This window comes from Onthophagus taurus, chromosome 1, assembly GCF_036711975.1.
Source record: "Onthophagus taurus isolate NC chromosome 1, IU_Otau_3.0, whole genome shotgun sequence".
Lineage (NCBI taxonomy): Eukaryota > Metazoa > Arthropoda > Insecta > Coleoptera > Scarabaeidae > Onthophagus > Onthophagus taurus.
In genome coordinates, this window is record NC_091966.1 from 23140585 (window position 1) to 23162824 (window position 22240).

Consider the following 22240-nt stretch of genomic DNA (forward strand, 5'->3'; position numbering starts at 1 on the left):
AGGTAGAAGGAACGATCTCAGTGTAATAAAAAAGAATTCAAAACCCTCCTTTTCTAGAAACATTTTTCTTAAAAATTTAATTAATAATTACATCGATATGATGAAAATTTTATGATAGAATATTATGTACATTAAATAGTAAGTACCCTAAGTACATATTTTATATCTTTAATTAATGTAACAACTTCATTAAAGGGCGTGAGCTCACAAATTATGTTAAAAATTAATAACTATATTTTGGTACACATTTTTAATAATTACTATGTATATATGTATTAATTTAATTTTAAAGAATATAATGTTTAATGAACAACCTACATAAACTTGATATTTAAAGCAATATTCAACGTCAATTTCACACAAAAGTACATATATTCTAATTTATTTGATGCATCTACGATAATTTATAACTAAAGTCAATTATCTACAATAATTGCATTTCAAAGCTGCATAAAATACGCGCGAAACACTTCAAACTCTTTAAAATTTACGATTCGCGCAAGCGCCTTCGCGACATGGGGGCACGACAAAGACAAAACATATATCATTCCGTCTGCTTTTGATGGAAACGCTCGCCACTCATTGCTTAGATAGGGGAGTCAGCGATATAGGAGATAGTATATATATGACAAACCTGGCTTTTTAGAGAGTAATGTGTGTTAGAAAGAGATAGCATTAGTTTAATATGTCTGCTGTACAATTCAAATAACCACGTCGAAAAAGTATGTCTGTTCTTCTAAGGGATGTAACTCTATAATTACAACCTCAAATCGAAACGTCTTGTGAGCGTTGTCATGAATCTTTTAGTGTTTTCACAAGCCGAAAATAAAATAAATTAATAATTAATGAATAAATTATGAACCACTGTTTAAATAAAACTTACTTAATCCCTTGCGACCTGTAAATAACCTTTTAAAGTATTTGTTAAATAAATTAATAATTACATAAATTTTATTATAAATTAATATTAACGATTTCTCGCTGCTTAACCTCTCCTAAATTTGACAATGTTTGACATATAACCTCCATTACTAACCTAACATACATTTAAATGTATGTGGTGAAATAATCTAAGTCGTACGTCCATATCTTGATTCATACCATTTTTAAACGTCAAGTCACTGCCAGCTCTCGTGGTTTCTGCTATATGAGGCAAACTACAATAAACAGGTATTAGGAATATTTATAGATAATTTATAGAGAATTAAATTCCCTTTCTGATAGGCTAAAAAATATGGGGCGTGCCCGGGTGTACCATTTAAAATTTTCGACTTTCTCGCCATTGAATGAGGAGAAACAGTACTTCAATTTTTGGCTGTCCTGTATAAGATACTCCGATACAACAAATGGATGACTATCCATTTGACAGCATCTGAAGAGTAATCGTGCCTATGTAGATCTTTTTTGAATGAACGTTGGCTGAGATATGGGGTTTTAAAGACCATGTTGAAATTTACCAAAACAAGCTTAAAACCAAAATAACTCGAAAACTTTTATCAATCTCAACCTATTTTTTTTACGTACAATTAAATGTGTAATAAAAACTATAGCAGTCCATTTAAAATAACGAAGTTATGGTCTACTTCCGGTTGACCGGAAGAGGCGACCATCTTGAAAATATTTTAGATTCGAATAAACAACCCATGATACTAAAATTTCAAATCTCTACGAATAGTGGAATTTGAAAAATTTCTAACGAACCAGTTACGTGAAACGACTGTATATCAAAATACTACTGATGCCAAATTATATTGACATGTTGCATTTTATGTGGGACAATATAAGTAGGTACGCCCTGGTTTCTATGGAAATACATGTTTGTAATATTGCATCTTAAGTGAAATTCATGGTATAAAATTAATAGGATTAATATTAACAATAAAATTAGTATAAATAGGTAGTGATTTTACAAGGGACTGAGATATTAGGTTAACACTGAATTATTAAAGTGCTATTTCAAAGATCACTATAGAATCTAATATGTTCCCGAAATTGTTACCTTGTAGGACTCCAAGCACAATCAGTTAACATAGCTTTATGGTAGTTCGTCCACATAATACAACTTTCCCTGCACTCTTCTGACCAGATTCTCGCCGTCCAATCTCCAACCGATAAAAAGTTTTTAGCATACATCGGATTTCTTTCCAATCCCATAACCGGCCCTAAATGAGCTTGGTACTTGCCAGTGAGTTTCTCTTGCGGTGTTTTACCCTTACGATTTCCCGCCACGATGAAGCCTTCTTCAGTGCCTACCATAAATCTTGTGGGCATTGTCATCTCGTATTCAAGGCGGATGGCGCTATAAGCGTGTGAAATCACTTGATGATGAAGATTACTCAAATCCAAAATTAAAGTTTCTAACGGTTCATTCAATTTACGCAAATCCCACCATTTCACTTGACCATCAGTTGACCCGGTATAAAACTCATAACCTGACTTTGACGCTATCCATAATGCGCTATGAACCGGATCACGAAAACCAACTTCCATTACGGTCATATCTATAGGTTCGCAACCTTTCCGCAGGTCCCAAACTCCGACTTGACCGTTTATATGACCGCTTATTAACGTGTTTACATCTTTAGGGTTGTATTCGAGGCAAATCGCATTCGCTGAGGGTTTTAATGTTAATAACGGTACGTTTGGATTTTCTAAAAGCAAAACATAATTTTATTCTTTTATCAGTATTATTAGTTAGTATCAGATACATAGGTGAATAGTAAAATGATGTAGACATTATACCTGAAGTATATTTAAAGGCATACAATGGTTGTCTCAAAAATATACCGTAGTAATAAAATATTGATATACTTATTATGAACATTAAAAATTATCTGAAGTGGCCAACACCCAACTTATATGACACTAACAACATTTGCATAACGTCCATCAATGCATTTGTACATTTGTTTAATTGCTTCAAATGCTATAATTTACACCTGTCATACAAGTTCAATTTTTTGGGTTGTTCTTATTTTTAGTAGTAGTGACATCTAACTTTAACACCGTCGATAAACGGTAAAAGTATCGAAACTCCTTTATAATAGAAAAGCCATAGAGAATGTGAAGCACTATGCTAATGGCATTGAGGGGTTAAGGAGTACTGAAACGCAACACTCTATCCTGCTATAGGGAAACCATAAACGCCAAAGTAGTTAGACAAAAATTATTTCTACCGCTATAGGCCGTGAAAGTCTACACGAGGAATCCAATGATAATGAGAAACACGATTTCCGCATAGAGATATTCATAAAGGGATCTGGAAATTCCCTGGCAATGGCACTGTTAACCAGAATGACCATGTCCTCATAGAAGCCCGACATACCTCAAACATTTTAGACGTGCGAAGACGCCGTGGCCCAAATATAGATAGCGATCACTATCTATTAACCCGTTAACTATTTAAGACGAATATATACGTGTATCATAATATATATCACTTATTAGGTGCTTATGACGTATATATTTGCAGTTTACTTTTTTGCGCTAAACATAATGTCTAATACGATTATGTGCGCATATGATATTCTGTACATTGAAATAAACGCGTCAGTTTGTTCATCAGCTCGTTTTGAATAAACGTTCGAGTGAAACGTGTTTGAACGTGCACGATCAGTGTTGTGGCGAGTATATGTAATTAAGTAATTAATTACTGTGAGTAAGTAATAATCTTTTAATTATCGATTTTGATATATTTTTACGTTTATTTTAAAAGAAATTTCCAATTATATTAAATGGGAAATATATTTTTATAGTAAAATGTCGAAGAGGAAAGTTTGATTCTTCTGAAGAACATTCCTCGAACAGCGTATATGAAACATCAGATATCGAAAGTGACGAGGATGAATCGCGTCCAAATTTAGTAGACCCATTAGACGTATTGTGGTCTAGAGATAATCGGGTGCCGCGTCCATCATTCCCGTTCTCTGGAAAACCTGATATACAAATTAATACAGTACATAAGGACAATATTGTTCAAATTTTGGAGACCTTTTTCTCAGAAAGATTGGGAAAATACTAACCTTAAAGAAATAAAAACATTCTTAGGACTTTTAATTTTACAAAGGATATGCGAAAAACCGGAGATTAGCATGTATTTTTCAAGAAGAGAAACCAATGCAACCGCATTTTTTTCAAAAATAATGTCAGAAAAAACATTTCGTTTGTTGTTGAAATTTTTGCATTCTTCCGATAACAAAAAATATAATGAACATTCTCTCGACAAAAACCTGTATAAGATATCACCTATTTTAAGTCACCTAAAAAATAAATTTCAAACAGTGTATATATCTGCAAAGAACGTAGCTGTAGACGAATCATTGATAGGTTGGAAAGGAAGACTTAGTTGGAAACAGTACATACCTTGCAAACGAAAACGGTTTAGTATGAAAATGTTTGCACTATGTGAAAGTCAGACAGGATACCTTTATAATTTTATTATTTACACCGGAGCAACCACACGATATGAAATTTCTCGATATAAAAACGAACCAATTACTGCCAGGGTTGTTTTGGAACTGACCGATAGTCTTTTAGATAAATGTTATTGCGTTTATTAGAATAATTTTTACAACAGTCCAAGTCTAACTGATACCTTGCTAAGAAGAAGAACAGACTGTATAGGAACAATGAAAATTAACCGAAAGGGCATTCCAGATGAAATTAAGAAAAAAGAGTTAGAAAAGGGAGAAGTAATTGCTATGTATAGAAGAAAACAGATGATTTTAAAGTGGAAAGATAAGAAAGATATAACTGTGATTCAATGGAAATGGTAAAAACAAGAAGTGGTCGAATAGTTCCTAAACCCAAAGTTATTATTGACTACAATTTGAATATGGGAGGAGTTGACTTGACTGACTGTTATTTAAGTTCATATTCTGCAACAAGACGCAGGTTAAAAAAGTATTATATAAAAATATTCATGCACTTTTTGAGTATAACCACGCTGAATTGTTATCATATATATCGAAAATTGGGCGAAAAGAAACAGCGGTTGCGTTTTATTTTAGAATTAGCTGAACAAATGATTAAAAATAATGCTATCGCTAGACAAAATTATATAAGACGATCTAAAACACCTAAACCTTCTCGTCTAATTGAAAGACATTTTCCGGCTATAATACCACCTACAACTAAAGAAAAACTAACGAAGAGGTGTGTTGTATGTAGTCAAAATGGAGCAAGAAAAGAATCAAGATACTGGTGTGAGGAATGCCATACACGTCTTTGTCCGGGTCCATGTTTTAGACGATATCATACAAAAGAATAACTATATAGTAACTATATATATAAGAATAACTGTATATATACTTTTATGTTTTATTTTTAGTGCATTCATTTTTAGTTAAACATATTAATTAAGTTAAACAATAAACTTTTCTTTTTATTTGCCTGTAGATATATCGTAGATATTAAATGTTTCTATATTAAATCTTTTTGTTTATTTATTGTTATTACAAAGTTTTTCTGCAATATGTTAATACTTAATGTTTATGACGTATATATTCGCATGCGGTAAATGTTTTGCGCCATTACGAAAGACCATCAGCTTCGCTTCATAAGACAGTTAACAGGTTAATGGCAACACTTACAATTAGAGATAGTATATCCACCGTAAAGAACGTGAGGTCCATACGAAGAGACCGTTTAAACATTGAAGCCTTAAAAAACGAACATAAGTCGAAGCAATATCGGAATCAAGTGGAGACTACACTGTTGAAACAGAATATCCGGAGACTGGAAGATATTAGTGAAATGTGGGCAAAATGAAAAGAGATAATAATTACATTCGCAACAGTGGTGCTGGGGGTAGTCAAGCTAGGCAAAAAGGCTTAATTAGAAACAATCCATACCAGGTGCGCTAGTTTCTGTACGTCGTGGCATAATTTTAATCCCAAATACTAGAGTCACAATGATGACGATTCGTGTAAAAATTTTTGGTCTAAACACATAAATCACTAAGATTGACTAAGAAATTACTAAGACAAATTTTCGTAAATATTTTCAATATTGTTTGTCTTAAGTAGCCTTCACACGATCTATAAATATTGTCAATATGGCCAATAAACATTGACAAACTGTATTTGCGTCAGACTATCAATATTTCTTGACGATCTACTTAGTTCGCGCTGGCAGTAAAAAATGTCATACCGTCAAAAAGCTTGAGTAACTATTATTTTAGCTTAACAATAAAACGCCAGAAGAAAAAGAGAATATGGGCTAGGGAATGGCTTCTAAAGAGAGACACGTTTTGTCACATGAATTTGTTGAATGAGGTTCGCGTATCTACTCCAAAAGATTGATGATTGTCAAACTCCCCCTCAGACTGTCAATATTTATTATCAATATATCAAATATTTTGGTTTTCGTCAAACCATCCCTTCAATGTTGGCAATTTGTTAATCGTTCTACTCACACGTTCAATAATATTATCAATGCTCAGATATTGATAATATACAGAGTGTATCTGAATAACTGCAACAAACTTCAAGGGGTGATTCTTTAGTGAATTTTAAGGGTACTTTGATATATGAACCATGGGCGACTTCGGCCCCCCTAAGGAGCTACACCCCTCCAAAAATGGCGGAAAATTTTGGTTTAATTTTTTTTTCTCAAAAACCATAAAATAGGAAAATGAAATTTGGGGAATATGTTTAACTCATAATAGGGCACGTTTTGACCCTATTTGTACTTTCAACCTACCCTTCTAAACTACTAAACGTAACCTCTAAGCAATTGTTCGCACGCTCTAGTGCCGTTTACATCAAGCGATCGAACATTTCTAGAATATTCCATAGAATCTTTGAGAACGCAAAGGCCCTAAGGGTCGATTTACATCAGACGAGCGAATGCTCATTCTATCCCCACTCTATCATATTCTTTTAGTGTAAAGAGATGTAGAGCATTCTTTCGTTGTTTTGTCTGTGTTCTCAAAGATTCTCGGGAATATTCTAGGAATGTTCGATCGCTTGATGTAAACGGCACTAGAGCGCACGAACAATTGCTTAGAGCGTTCTTGCGTGTTCGGACGTGCTCGCTCATCGGAGCGGTCTCTTCAAAGCGTTCTTGTGTTCTAGCCGAATGAGCATTCGTTCGGCTGATCTAAACATCTATGTGCAAGAATTCTAATTCTTGATTCTCATTTTTGCTCGTTGATATTTTGGTGTAAACGCTAAAAACGCGCTTTCATTTACACTAAAAGATCAAGAAAGAATGCTCTTGTTCTAGCTCTAGCTCTTTGTTCGTTTGGTTTAAATGCACCTTTACAGGTGCGCTTGGTTGCGGCAACTTTGGATCATTTCAGCATGCAGTAGATTGTTAGTAGTTATGATTACGATTAGTTTATTATGTTATATTAGTTTGTATTTTGGTTATAGTTATATCTTTTTCATTTAGTTAATTTAAATATTGTGATGTTATAATTTTTTTTCCTGTAACTGGGTAGTACCTGTGGGAAATAAAGTCCTATTATTATTATTATTAACAATACGGCCACGTTCAAAATCAGTCAATTGGGAAAAATGTTGATGTTGACGTACTCTTCGCAGTGTTCCCAAGTTCAGAACGAAATTGTAAACAATACTTTGCAAAATTGACTGTTAATTACACTTTGTTTATTTCTTTAAATTTATTGCTACTAAGTGCAAAGGAAAAAATAAAAAAGAACCTAACTACTAGCTAGATTTTATTCAAATTTTAATCGTTTGTTCTAATGAAAGACATCATTGACGAAAATTTCAATGAACTCGTTCAAAAAATTCTAGGCGTTGCAATTTTTATGGAAGTGAGTGTATATGATGACAAAAACATTTTTCTAATTTTCAACAGTAAAGCCACTATCTTCCGTCCCCGCACTATTGACTCAACCTGTATAATGACTAATTTTTGCTTTAAAGCTGACACTATTTGGGTTAAAAAATAAAAAAGAATATGTTTATTTAAACTAAAATATCGTTCTTTTAATAATAAAGTTGAATCCATTTTCTGCTAACATTTATACATTATTATCTCAATAGCATAAATATCTTAATATAAAAATTAAGTTATTTTAATTTAAAAAGCTTACCATTTAAGTGGAGCATTTATCAACTTTAAATTAAAAACTACATCTTTTTTCGAAAAAAGAATTCTTTTCAATACAACTAACATTATAATTTTTAAAATAAGATTTTAGTAACCTGGTTTAGCGATAAAATCAAATAAAAAAAAAAAAAAAACGAAAAGTTAATTGCAACAACATTTTTCTCTAGTTGTAGGTGGAGTTATCTTTCAAAAGAAAAAAAAGAATACATAAAGAAACCTAAGAAAGTATATAAAGTCCGTTACTGTTCATCTAGTGGTAAAACACAAACTCTAGACACAGTTCCACCTGAAGTATGGATCTTCACCACACGAACCTTTTCGTCTGGACCAGGATGGAGTTCTTCTATTCTTCCTGTTCTCCACTGCATTGAGGGAAGGTTGTCATCTTTAACCAGAACCAAACATCTCATTTTGACAAGATCTTCTCGGTTGAATCTTCATGTTTTCTAACGTGGAGATTTTTGGAGACTTTTCTCAACGACCACCTTTTCTAAAATGATTGGTGTAATTTTTGGAGTTGTTTGTAAATTGTTAATCGGTTAACAAAAATTTCTGAAACTACTTCAAGAACTGCCAATAAGACCGTGCCAATTAAAAGATGTCCTGGAGTCAATAATTCTAAATTTTGAGGGTCAGAGGATAAAGGAAGCAAAGGTCTTGAGTTTACGATTGACTCAATTTGGATTAAAACTGTGGAAAAGGTCTCATAGGTTGTTAGTCTTTCATCACCGATTGTGCTCATTAAATGATACTTAACCCGTTTAACCGCAGCTTCCCAAATCCCACCAAAGTGAGGGCTTCTTGCGGGAATGAAGTGCCAAATGACCCTTTTGTCACGGGAATAATTTATAATATCAGGATCCTTAGCTAGATCATTAAATTCTTAGCACTTTTAAAATTAGTAGCATTATCGGAATATAGGCATCGATATAAACCTCGTCTACCCACAAATCTTTTAAATGCAATCAGAAATGTGTCAAATGTCAAATCAGTTACAAATAAACAAACGTAGGACTTAACAAACCTTCAGTTTCTTAATTTACCATCCTTGATTAGTACGACCTATACAATCCACACCTACATTCCTAAATGGTCGTACTGGTGTTGTTCGTTCTTTGGGCAACATACCCATCTTTGGAAAAATGAATCTAGGTTTTACTCGAAAACAAATCATGCATGAACGTAATATCATTTAATCACATTTTTTTCGTTTATAGGCCAATATTCAAGTATTATAATCGAAAGAAGAGTTTGAACACCAGCATGTAAATTTTCCAAATGTTTATGACGAATGATCAATTCAGTTAATTTGTGTTTAGAGGGTAAAATTACCTACCCTCAAAGGACCATCTTCGTCTAAGAATGGATCTAAAGTTTTCAACTTACTGGTTAGTTTAATTCTTGTTCTCTTAGCTTCAATCAAGTTTAAATCCTTCAACTCATTGTTGTTATTAATCTAGTGAATATTAAAATTAAATTTTCGTAATTCGAATTTGCCTTGACTCAAAATGCTTGAAATTTCCTGCTTTAATTTTAATACTTCTTGCTCAGAATGTGCACCCTTTAATAGATCATCCATATAAAAATCATGATCAATAGATCTAGCAGTGTCTGAATAGGCAATCTCGTTATTTCTTGCCAATTGATATAAACAACGCGTACTTAAATAAGGCGTTGTAATGGTCCCATAAGTAACCGTATTCAACGTAAAATGTTTGATTGTATCATTCGAATCGTTACGCCATAATATTCGTTACAAATTTCTTTGCTCTCGGTGAATATTCATCGGCCGGTACATTTTAGCAATGTCCCCAGACAACACAATTATATAGTCGAAACCTCAAGATTATTAATATCAAATCGTCTTGAACCACAGGTCCAACCTTGAGCAAATCATTTAGAGAAGATACCGAGGATGTCTTTGCGGACGCTTCAAACACTACTCTCAAGTTAGTACTCATGCTAGACATTTTAAATAGACTGTGGTGCGGTACGTAATTTAGGTACTACTTCCTTTGATGTTCCGATTTCCCCATTTTATCCGCTCTAACTTCAAACATGTGACACAATGACTCGTAATCAGACATAAATTTAGTGTAATCTTCCTTCAATTCGGATTTTTTTGCGAATTTGTTTTCCAATGAGATTAATCGTCGCTTTGCAATATCATAGGATTCACCTAAAATTTGAGGATTGTCCTTCAACGGCAACGAAACGCGAAAACGACCAAGTTTTCAGGAGATAAATGGCTAACCTTCGGTGATTCCTCAATTTTTCAAAATCTTTCTAAAGATTTCAATAATGCAGAAGGTATTCTTATTAATAGTTTTACGAGTAATCAGAAAACAAAAGTGCTATTATCCAACCCAGTTTTCTTTTTTGGAGTATGGTTCCTTCATTTCCATATAATTTGATTTGCCTAGCAAAATATCTACGTTGCTGGGTTTATGAAAATCAGGATATATCATGTTGGTAAACTTGTTTAATGAATAAGTATCTGTCTGTGTTCTAGTGGTTGCATTAATGTTCGATTGATTAACCCCGTTAATGAATGCTAAAATCTTAGTTCTTTATAAATTCAATTTAGATGTAAGTTCAGTGGTAATAAAATTTGATTAAACAGGAGTCCACTAAAGCCCGACATCTGATTAAATTTCCCATTGCATATTTTACCCGTAATAGAGCTGTAGACAATAAAACATATTCGCTGCTATTGTTCATTGTATGTGCAGATACCACACTTGTCGTTGGAGGATCAAAACAACGTGCAGTAGAAAGGTCACATTTTCCAAAATGCAACAAGGTATTATGAACATTGTCACATTTCTTTCAATTGCCTAGTTTACAGTCTACGTGTACATGACCTGGTTTAAGGCAATTGATGCAAAGTTTAAAATTCCCGACTTTCTTGAAGCGTTGTTTTGGCGTCTAATCAAAAAATTTGCATGGTTTTGACAAGATACTGTGTTGGATCTTTCCTTTCTACTGATTCGAGAATGAGGCACTGTAAAGACAAAAACTCAAACAACTGTTTGAGGTCTGGTATTGTACCTATTGGTTTTAATAGAACTTTCCCATGCTCGCTTAGTTTTTGTGCCGATTTTATTTGATGCATTGGAAGAGTGATTTTTGGCAATTTGACATTTAATTTATTGCTTGTTTGAATTATCATTGCTACTGACTGGGGTAGAAATTGTAAGGGTATCAAGTTGTGGGTTCAAACTATCGAGAAATTTACGAGCTTCTGTTATTAATTCGTCATATCTATCTTTAAATACCTCTCTATCGCTTTCTTGTGTTGAATCAAATGATTCGATTTTAATTTGAATGGATTCGTATTCTGGTAGCAATTTAACGAAGCTATTCAACCTAATCTTTAATTCTTCTGGTTTTTGTTTTGCTTGGTACATTAAAAATGTTTCGAATCTCGTTAATTTGGATTTTATAAGGGCTCGTTTCTTGAGCAAATCTTCCATTGTGATGAAAGACTGATAAGGAAATAAAGAAAAAGGACTGACCTTGACCGGCTCGAAATCTGCGGCTAGGGCGCCAAATAGTTGTTAAATGATGATTCAATAACCAATTTCTTCGGAAATCTGCTCCTGTATCCGGCTCCTAGGACCAAATGTTGTGGACTGTATGTAGTTTTGAATGAAAGGATTCTATTTTCGTTTTAATTTATTTTCTTTGACACAAATACAAAGCTTGGAAGCATCCGTTATCGCTTGTCATAACCACCTTGTAACGGGCTGCTACTGCTACTTTTTCGCGGGATTGCGGGTAACATCTCGACATGCGGACCCTTTCGATCTGTCACTAGCGACCTCTATGAAGGAAACCACAGAGTATACAGAGGCCGACCTCCGGCTAATAAATTGGCACTCCTATCTATCCTTGTTCAACTAATGAAAACTTCGTATGATACTTTCTCTCTCACATAAACTGAATCGATGTAGATGGCGCAATGGTCGCGTTACAGTAGTATTTAAAGAAACCAATAGATGACACCATTTATTTCAAAATTTTTAAGTCGTAAACTCGTAGAATTTAAAGAAGGCAATAGATGGCGCCATGTATTTCAAGTCATAAATCTGTAAACCCCAAAGCTACGTCCAGTTGGTCCCAGTTGGTCCAGTTCTATCAGAACTTGCGTGACTTGCTTATTCAGCCATTTAAAAATTTGTATCTATTTCATCAATCTTTTATCTGTGTCTTGTTTAATTATTGTGTAGTTTTGCCTGTATATCGTTTGATTATTACATAGATTTGTTTAGTAGTTTATTTGTTTGTACACCTTAGTTTTCATTAGTTCATTACCATAGTTCGTTATCTTAGAATTAGTTAGTTTTTAAGGCCTAATCGAGTTTTATAGTAGAATTTAGTTGTAATGGATAGGAATTGCTACATTTGCGGACGTTCGGCAGAGGAAGTGGTTAAATTATTTTCTTTTCCATTAAATATCAATAAGTAAATTTATAAATTTAAGTTAGATAGATTTTTTGTACTAAATGAAAATCTACTTTAATATTTTAGACAGCGATCATGGAATGAGTGTCTTGGTGTACCAGCAGAAAACACATATTCTAGACGAATGAGAATTTGCAACAATCATTTTACAAAGGAAAGCTTTATGTTGAATAAGACCCCCTTGACCTTAAAAAGAGATGCAAAGCCTTTAAGAGTGATCATGAATGTAAATTCTAATTTCTTACTTCTAATTGCTTCCATTTACTTTTAGAATTAAATTTACAGTTCTAATGACATTTTCTTTATTCAGGAAGCACACTTTGTAACGAGTGAATCGCTTAGACAGCCTAAACTGGAGCAAGATAATTTAACGGATTCTGTCATAGTAAGTTTTACTTTTGTTTTCACTTTATCAGTAACATTGATACGATACCATATTATGCTGAGAGCTGTCAGAAATAAATATTAATTAATTTCTGTGCTGGTTATTGTTATTTTTTAATACATTATCACTTTTTACTGAAGAAGGTTTTTTTTACTTTGTAATGTTGGTGGGCATTTAATAATAATAATAAACATGTTTATTGATGATGCAACAAACCAAAAAAATACATATTTAAGTAAATAAAATCATGAACACTGTAAAATTGTCAACAAAAACGACCGGATTTGTGTATAAAATAACACTTTGTATATTTATAGGAGTTAAATATAACAAAAGACGCTGCCATACCTTCCTCCGCTACAAATCCAACAACAGAGTCAGTATTTAAGAAGACCCAGTCTAGTGCAACAATCAAAGAAAAATCACTGCGACGAATTTTAAAGAACAAAGAGAAACAGATCCGGAGACTTAAAAAGAATTATGAAAATAAAACCACATTAGAACCACTGAGAGATATGTTAAGCACACCAGAATGTGTCTGCCTGAAGAAGAATTAACTACAAATGACATTCAAGACTTAATTTTGTTCCTTTTTGTTTTGTTTTAATTCTTGTCTTGGTCGCTCTGTTACTTTATTCTACTCACTGAAATATTGTTCCTTTTCGCTTTGTTTTAATTCTCGTCTTGGTCGCTATGTTATAATTTATTCTGGTCGCTGAAATATTGTTCTAATTGATACGAACAGAAACAAATAAAAAGAAATATTAAAGTTTATATAAATTCTTAATTTGAAAACAATAATTACTTTATAAGTAAAACAACATTTTATCATTAATTCTGTCTACTGCTCGTTTTCACTGTAATACTTTTAATTTTAGTCGCTTTGTAGAATTTTTTTATTCTGGCTGTCTTAAATCTGTTGTTTGCAACTGCAGTTTATATTCCTAAATTTGTCTACAAATTTATTTGACTTATGGTATGTTAGAGTTTTTCATGGGTTTTCCTCTAGCCTTGAAGCAAATGCTTTACCATTGTACAAAAACGCCCCCATGAGCATGAAAACGATTAAATGTAAATATTTGTCTATAAATATACATAGATTTGTTCTTCTGAAGTTTACATTTTTATTTAATAATATTTTATTAGTTTTTTTAATAACAAGTTCAAAAAATCGCTGGTTTCATCTTACAACTTATTTATTTTGAGATGAAAATGTTTGATATTTTGGAAGTTGTTATTAAAAAAAATTTTAAAGAGTAATGAGATTTATATTCAAATTCCCGCTCGTATTTATCGATCCACTACACTACCGCCATCTACATCGATTCAGTTTATGTGAGAGAGAAAGTATCATACGAAGTTTTCATTAGTTAAACAAGGATAGATAGGAGTGCCACTTTTATTAGCCGGAGTCCGGCCTCTGTATACTCTGTGGAAGGAAACACAGAGTAGGGCTCTTATTATCACATCATAATACCGATATTTTCTCTTTGTCATCTTGATAGAAAGTCTTAGCAGATGGCGCACATGTTGTTAGATATACTACAGAAACCTGTTGACTTAAGGGGACGTTTAAATAACCACTTTTATATGTGCCGGTAGAGGTTAGTTTTTACTCAAATTACAACTTCATGGCAAATTATTATGGAAAAGTGAATACATAGAATTAAAGCACACACATTGAAGTATTTCACGTTGTAAAATTGCTGTATTTGTAGCAAAAAAAATCCTAAAGTTTGTCCTAAATAACACTTGATGTAAAGCGACATTTACGAGAAATTAAACAATAAATTGAGGCGTAAACGCTTCAAGGATACTAGTAGAATGTAGGAAGAGATTACGTGTAATTAGACGTAAAATTGAATTGTTATTATCTCGAAATTTGGGTAAAATGTAAAATGTGCGATTTATCAAAATATTGGGAATTCGTAATGAAATCTGTATAAATCAGTAAAACAAGGCTTTGCTATCCGCCTCATAGATGGCGCTAATTATACCGGATATGCGTATATTATTGTGTCGATGTTTAAAAAGCAATATTAATCCAATAAAAAGCGAAACATACTAACATAAATAATAGTTATTTATTGTGTAAGTGTTTTTAAGCAGCATTATATTCACGTAAGAACGTTTAAACGCGAGAGCGAAGCTCGAACGTTTAATTTTCTTAAGTGAATAGAATGTATCTAAAACATGCATGCAATACAACGCTGTCACACTCATCACACAATCACACTCATTTAGAATCAGAATCGCCAACATTTCATCTGATGTCAAAAAATGATTTGACATTTCACTCTGACAGCCGCTGTTACCTCAAAAATCATTGGAATTAACTAAAAAACCTTCTTCTTCTTCAAAAAGTTTTGGGTTTGTTTCCAAATCCCATTACCAACCCAAAACTTTTTGAAGAAGAAGAAGAAATAAAAAAAACCATTGGGAGGTGTTGAATTGGTGCTCTTTATTTTCGTTTTGTTTATCGACTCCATATGTAACATATTTGTAAAAGTGTGAAAGTTGGTATAGTAGACGCCACGAGAGCTGGCAGTAAATCATCATTTTCCGCTCTTACAAATGCCATACGTAGTTCACAAACCGCTAGAGAGTAATGTGTGTTGGAAAGAGATAGCATTAGTTTAATATGTCTGCTGTACAATTCAAATGGCCACGTCGAAAAAGTACGTCTGTTCTTCTAAGGGATGTCACTCTATAATTATAACCTCAAATCAAAACGTCTTGTGAGTGTTGTCATGAATCTGTTAGTGTTTTCACAAGCCGAAAATGTTTTCTTTGAAAAGAAAATCATTAAATAATATCTTTGACAATGTTTGACATATAACCTCCATTACTAACATAACCTACATTTAAATGTATGTGGTGAAATAATCTAAGTCGTACGTCCATATCTTGATTCATACCATTTTTAAGCGATCTGTCACTGCCAGCTCTCGTGGTTTCTACTATAAAGGTAAAGTTGGTGAAAAATGGAAGAAAGTGATATGACCTTTGATTATATATAATATGACACAATCCTAACAAAAATGTTGCTCAAGGTGAATAGACGCAGATGGAAAGCGATAATGTGAAAGTGTAACAAAGATAGATATATTATATGTCAGTACGCTTCTATGTCTATCTCGGTTCGATCACCTTGCGCAAGCTATCTCTCTCGTTGGTTCAATCCATATTATATATAATCAAAGGATATGACAAACAAATCAAAGAATGATATGTCTATTAATATAAATGTTAATGTCAATGTTAATATAAATAATAAATAGGATGTGATGAATTTAAGATTGTATTTTTCATTATTCCACTAGTGGAATAGTAGTATATTATTATATGAGCATATAATGAGGGCTATTCACGAAGGTTAAGTTTATGTCACTAATGTAGCGAGTGGCATAATTATCCTGAATGAATAATAGCTCATTATATGTGAGTAGAATACTATACTTTGTCTACGACTATTGAAATTGATTCCCTAAATTCATTTTTAAATAAATTTTTGAATAAAGTTTAAACGTCAATGTGGCACAAATTCAATGTTAGCAACTGTAACCAACTTCACAAGTTGTCAAAATTAAATGTCAATTTTATGAAACGTCGTTTTCTTTATGAAAATTAATTAATTTAACCTTTAGAAAGTCCTAAAAAGTTGAATTAAATTGACGTTTTTTGAAATTTTGACGTTTCAAATAATTATTATTAGTCTGGTCAAGATGGCTACCCGTGAATAATGATTATTATTCACTGCTATTATTCACTCCGTGAAAAATGACTACCCTTTTGTTTTAGAAAACTCATTCGTAAGATATATAGTAGTCGTGGACAAAGTAACTTTATTCCACTAGTGGATAAAGTGGTACTTTATACGGTTTATAAGTGTGGATAAAACTTCAATTATAAGGTGATTGTGGATAATAGTATATTATTCAACAAGCGTATAATGGCGGCTGTTACCCACGAAGATAAAGTTGTAACACGAGCGAGCGAAGCGAGCGAGTGTTGTAATCTGAGTGGGTAACATCCATTATACGCAAGTTGAATACTATACTTTATCTACAATTATTTAATTTTGAAAAAAAATCATTTTTTGATTAGTAGACCGTGTCAGAACTGTGGAATAATGGCTTCATTATTTAACACTTTGTCAGTCATGGGTAATGCGTGTCATTACCCGTCAAAAATCAAATGTATAACGAATAGATAATTCAATAGTTGTAGATAAACTTTATTATCCAACAGCGGATAGAATTGATTAGTGTTATAGAATAGAAATAGAATATAAAAATTAAATAACATTAAACACTGGGTGGTAATTAAATGTTTTTTGGCTATAAAAAAAGCAGGAATAGTATACCTGGTCAGCATTCAATCAAGGGTTATCAGAAAATATCTAGATATTAAAATATATAATATGAAAATTGTTATTTGCTCAGCAGGATTATACAAACAGTTAAGATAAAAAAAATGTTTGTAAGCTATAATCTCAAAAGGTCTGCATTTTAAAATTATGGTCAGCGAATAATTTAAAATTTGCACACTTTAATTGAAAAAATGGTAATGATAGGGCAAAATGGGATCAATTGTATTCATTTTGTACTTAATTTTACACCTGGCCAAAATTTGATAAAATCCAAATCACGATTTCCTGTTCTATTAGTTAAGCGTCTCTCATTAAGTGTTCGACATGTCCTGTCCAAAAGTTTATTACATTTGCCGTCAATACAAAAGAAATTTCAAATATCGGCATTGAAATAACTTGCCATGATGTTCAATGACTTACATCCATTGTCAAATGATGTAAGTTAGGACTATAATAATACAAACATGGATAAAAAACTGTCAAAATTCCATGGCTTTCTAATAAAGAAGCCTGTATCGCAAGCATGTTTTGATAAATTTCCTAATATGAGAGAAACTACAATAAATAGGTATGGGAATGTTTATAGATAATTTGTAGAGAATTAAATTACCTTTCTGACAGGCTAAAAAAATATGGGGAGTTCCATTTAAAATTTTCTACTTTCTCGCCATTGAATATGGAGAAACGGCAACTCAATTTTTGATCAACCTGTATAAGATACTATTTGACAGTATCTCAAGAGTAGTCATGCCAATTTAGAGCTTTTTTGAAACGTTAATTGAAACGCTAGGTACCAATAGCTTTTATCAAAGTCAACATATTTTTTTACGTACAATTACAAAATGTAATAAAAACTATAGCATTTCATTTAAAATAACGAAGTTAATATCTACTTCCGGCAGACCGGAAGTAGCAGCTATCTTGAAAATATTTTAGATCGAAAGGTCCAAATGGATCTGATGGAACCTGATAAAGTTCTAACGAACCAGTTACGTGAGACCCTGTGTAAATGTAACAATATAAAATAACTAAAATAAAAATAACCATATGTATATAGACCACGAAAAAATACAAGAAATAGATACTATAATAACGACACGTTTTCATACGCACTCTGCATAACACGCTATGAACGTTTACGACATCGAAATAACAAAAAATAAGGAATAAATTTTTTATGAAATTAGAAAGAATCACGGTGCCAGTTGCATTTTAAAAATCCGAACGCCACGCCGCGACTGCACCAGCGCCTGAGTCTGAACCGAACACCTAACGCCCTCTCTACATCAAGGTCGTAACTATATAACTTTTTTTGCGCTTTTAACAACCTCAGTAATTTACATAAAGAATACTAATTAGATGATATTTGATTGTGAAGTCGTCGGAATCGCAATTTCTTTCCCTTTCCTGAGGTACCATTAAGGACTGGCCGTTATATTAAGAAATCAAAATTTTATCCATTTTCCGAGAAAATTAAATGTGCTAGAACATTTTTCATAATATATTTGTTTAAGTACGAAAGCTTTCACGACCGTAGTTAATTCGAACCAGAATTAACACAAAGTTACTTCAAACCAGTTTCTGAAGAAGGTTGCAACATGGCATCCGAAACGTCAAACCTTTTCTTAAAAGACACCCGGCAAAACCCGAAAGTTTCTAGTGTTAGTTCTAGTTTTAGTTCTAATATTAGTTCAATGTATTTGTTGTTTGAATGTTTTCTCTTGCACTCCAGTGAAAAAAAACTCCAAATTTTTGTACAATTAATTAAATTATTCTACTCTAGGTCTTTTCAGTGGCAACGATCAATGGGAATGATACCTAGAATAGTTTCAACTTCTGTAAAAATTTGTAATAGACATTTTTCGCAAGATTGTTTCATTACATCCACTTTATTAAAACGTAGTGCAATACCTACATTATTACCTGCAACTAACCAATATAACATTGAAACACAGGTAATTATTATCATTAAAATTTACTAGGTGTAAGTAATTAACTACAAGCTACTTCACATCAGAAAATTAACATTAAATCTGTTGTTACAGATATCACCAAATTCACTAGTAACAGAGAGCATTGTTACAAAAGCCAAAGAAAGTCATGTTAGAGAGTTTTGAAGAACGTTTCATTTGCAACATCTACATTTCTTGTGGGCCAAATATGTTGTGCTTCTAAAAAACCAAAGGGACGACGATATTCGCTTGATGAGATAGTTATAGCACTATTGTTGAAATAAAGTTTTTGTAAGAGAAGAAGTTGGCAATCATGAACCTTGTGTGTGACCGCATGTTGATTTTATAAGTAAAATAGTAAAAGTTGTTGTTAAAGAATAAAAACGTTTTATTTTAATTAACCTAAAGCGCACTCCGCAACAACTATCTCTATATAAACGTAGCAATAAGTGCTATGATTTATAAAGAAGAATAACAGCATTGCCTTCAAAAAGTACACCCGTAAAATTGTTAAATTGTCATATTAGCGACTATGTTAAGGACACCTAACACTATGTTAACATTAAGGAAGCTAATAAATTGTGTATATTGTCATTTGACGAAATGGCAATACGTGAGCATCTCCAATACAATAAAGCCAAACACATAATTGAAGGTATCAAAGATTTTGGAAATGGAAATAGAACACACAAGTTGGTACGATATGCTCTTGTTTTCATGTTGCAAGGTATTACCACTTTCTGGAAGCAACCACATGCATTCTATTTTTCACGAAATGATATGCCTGCTGACAAATTAGAATGCATGTTAAGAAATATTACGCTTCGCTTATAATTTACAGTCGAAACGTTGGACAATGAACAAATTGCATATTTAGATGAATATTATAATAAATAAGGAACACAATAAGATATGTACAACTTGGTCTACACTTGGACATGTTGCATACATAATAGTTAGGACAGCTCAGTTCGATTTTCTTGCCATTGCCAATTCAGATTATTTAATTATTTTTTTTTTAGTGTTATTGAATTCGGAGCCTAACATTTTTGCATTTAATACGAAAACGGTGGTTTTTATCAATATTCTCTAATTATTGTAACAGTGACAAAAGATTCTAAACCAAATTTACTATTAGAAACTGCAAAAATAAATGTAGGGTTATGTTAGAATAAAAAAGTCCTGAGCAAACAAAGTGGTAGTGGTTGTTTTTGTCCTCAACTTCTACGCCACCGGAAAAAGTACGGTATGAGACGCCCATTTGAACCGTCAATGTTTTCTACACAAAAAAGGTACTGAAGGTCATGATCTCTAAAGTTGACCGTTTTCGAGAAAAATCAACCTTTATGTTAAATAACATGGTCAATTTTTTGAAATAAAAATTTTATTTTACTAAAACGTTAGAACAAGTAACAAAAGCAAGCGTTAACTTCATAATTGCAAAATAAAAAAAAGAAAAAATGATACAAAAGTTGTCTTTTCAAAATTTTCCAAATCGTACAAAATTGTACAATTTATTTTTAACAAGTAGGCTTTCAATTTTATAACTAAAGCTACCTCCTGTCAAAATAACAATTAGTTTATACCTGCAAAAAGTAAACTTGTATTACAAAATTAAAAATGAATTACACAAACGCTGAAATGTGCGAAATATATTACCCCTCCTAGGGATAGATTCGAAAAAAAAAATTTAAACACAATAAATATACATCTCGAGTACTGAACAACTATCGAATGGGATGCCATATTTTGATCTGGAAACCAAAGAAGTTCAAGAAGTATACCTCGGATTCGTCAAACTTTATGCTTTGGATGCGAAATGTATTGCAAAAGCAATAGATGAGTTTTCGGCAGAAGAAGATCTTGATCCGGACAAATGTGTTGGTTTAGGATTTGACGCTTGTTCGACGATGTCCGGGAAAGAAGTGCTTTCATCAAAGGAAGGTACCATCAAAGATATTATTACATTTTTTTAAGAATCAGTTTTGAGACGCAAATTGATACCAAATATTTCCAAGCATTGCGAAACAAGGTGGAGCGAGAAACACAAAAATATTAGTGTTTTTAATGAGAATTTTCCTATTATAACGCAGGCCTTTGAAACCTCGTCAGGGGAAGAAAATAAGAATAAATAATGCGACTAGAAAAATACTTATCAGCTCCATGCAGCAGCTTCTAGAGTTTCATTTATTCTCAGCTTTATTTTAATGGCCAAATACTCGGCTATGATGGAACCTGTGGTAAACGTACTCCAATCCGTAGCTTTGAATGCAGTTAAGGCATCCCAGCACATTGGAGCCCCAGCCGCCTTTTGGAATTTATAGAAAACCACCGTAACGGTCTAGAAAACGTCACAAATGGAATTATTAGGGACGCTACTATCGTTGCAGAAAAAGTTGGACTGGGAGAAGACATGAAGTCCTTGCCCCGTATTGTTGAGAGACAACAACATCAGAACAACCACCCAGCAGCAAGCCCCTCAGAATTCTGGCCGAGGTCTTTAATAATATCATACTTAGACTCGATTATTAATTCTTTTGAAGTTCGCTTTTCTGAAGAAAACACCCCGTCATTTTCCTTATGTAAATTACACCCACCTCAAATGTTAGACATGTCCCTTGAAGACCTCGTAGAAGCTGGTGAAGTCTTTTCCCAATTTTACAATTTATCAAATATCAACAACGAAATCGAACTATGGAAAAAAACTATGGCAAACCTGACTCAAAAGAATTAAGTGTTGTGGATGTCATAAAAGATGCCGACATTTTTTTCCCCGAAACGAGAAAAGCCATTATAATTTTGGTCACTTAACCCTGCACGACATATACTGTTGAACGATCTTTTAGCAGCTTGAGGACAATAAAACCTGGCTTAGAAGCACTATGGCAGAATGTGGTCTCAATGGTCTTCCCATGATGAATGTGTATACGAAGCATATTTTTGAAAACTTGAAGGATTTTATTAATAATCTGGTTGACCAAT

At 32.8% G+C, this 22240-nt stretch overlaps 2 protein-coding genes across 3 annotated transcripts in view; one reads left to right on the forward strand and one right to left on the reverse strand.

The window, feature by feature from the left end:
* LOC111414372 (dynein intermediate chain 3, ciliary-like) overlaps positions 1–22240 on the reverse strand; it is a 47681-nt gene that overhangs the window by 21179 nt on the left and 4262 nt on the right. For both annotated transcript variants that reach the window (XM_071198530.1, XM_023045692.2), the window contains exon 4: positions 2000–2651. In XM_071198530.1, the coding sequence (XP_071054631.1) occupies positions 2000–2651 (652 nt within the window). The remainder of the gene's footprint in view (positions 1–1999; positions 2652–22240) is intronic.
* Positions 12196–14048, forward strand: LOC111414373 (uncharacterized). Its single transcript, XM_023045693.2, has 4 exons — positions 12196–12549; positions 12616–12775; positions 12860–12934; positions 13252–14048. The coding sequence occupies exons 1-4, from the start codon at positions 12470–12472 to the stop codon at positions 13489–13491; spliced, it is 555 nt and encodes a 184-aa protein (XP_022901461.1). The 5' UTR covers positions 12196–12469; the 3' UTR covers positions 13492–14048.

What these genes read in the sequence shown, in the direction of transcription:
- LOC111414373 (XM_023045693.2), top strand. Translation starts at nt 12,470, where the DNA reads ATGGATAGGAATTGCTACATTTGCGGACGTTCGGCAGAGGAAGTGGTT. An exon ending in TTTCCATTAAATATCAATAA is followed by an intron (nt 12,550 to 12,615) that starts GTAAATTTATAA and finishes TTAATATTTTAG; the next exon opens with ACAGCGATCATGGAATGAGT. An exon ending in CTTTAAGAGTGATCATGAAT is followed by an intron (nt 12,776 to 12,859) that starts GTAAATTCTAAT and finishes TTCTTTATTCAG; the next exon opens with GAAGCACACTTTGTAACGAG.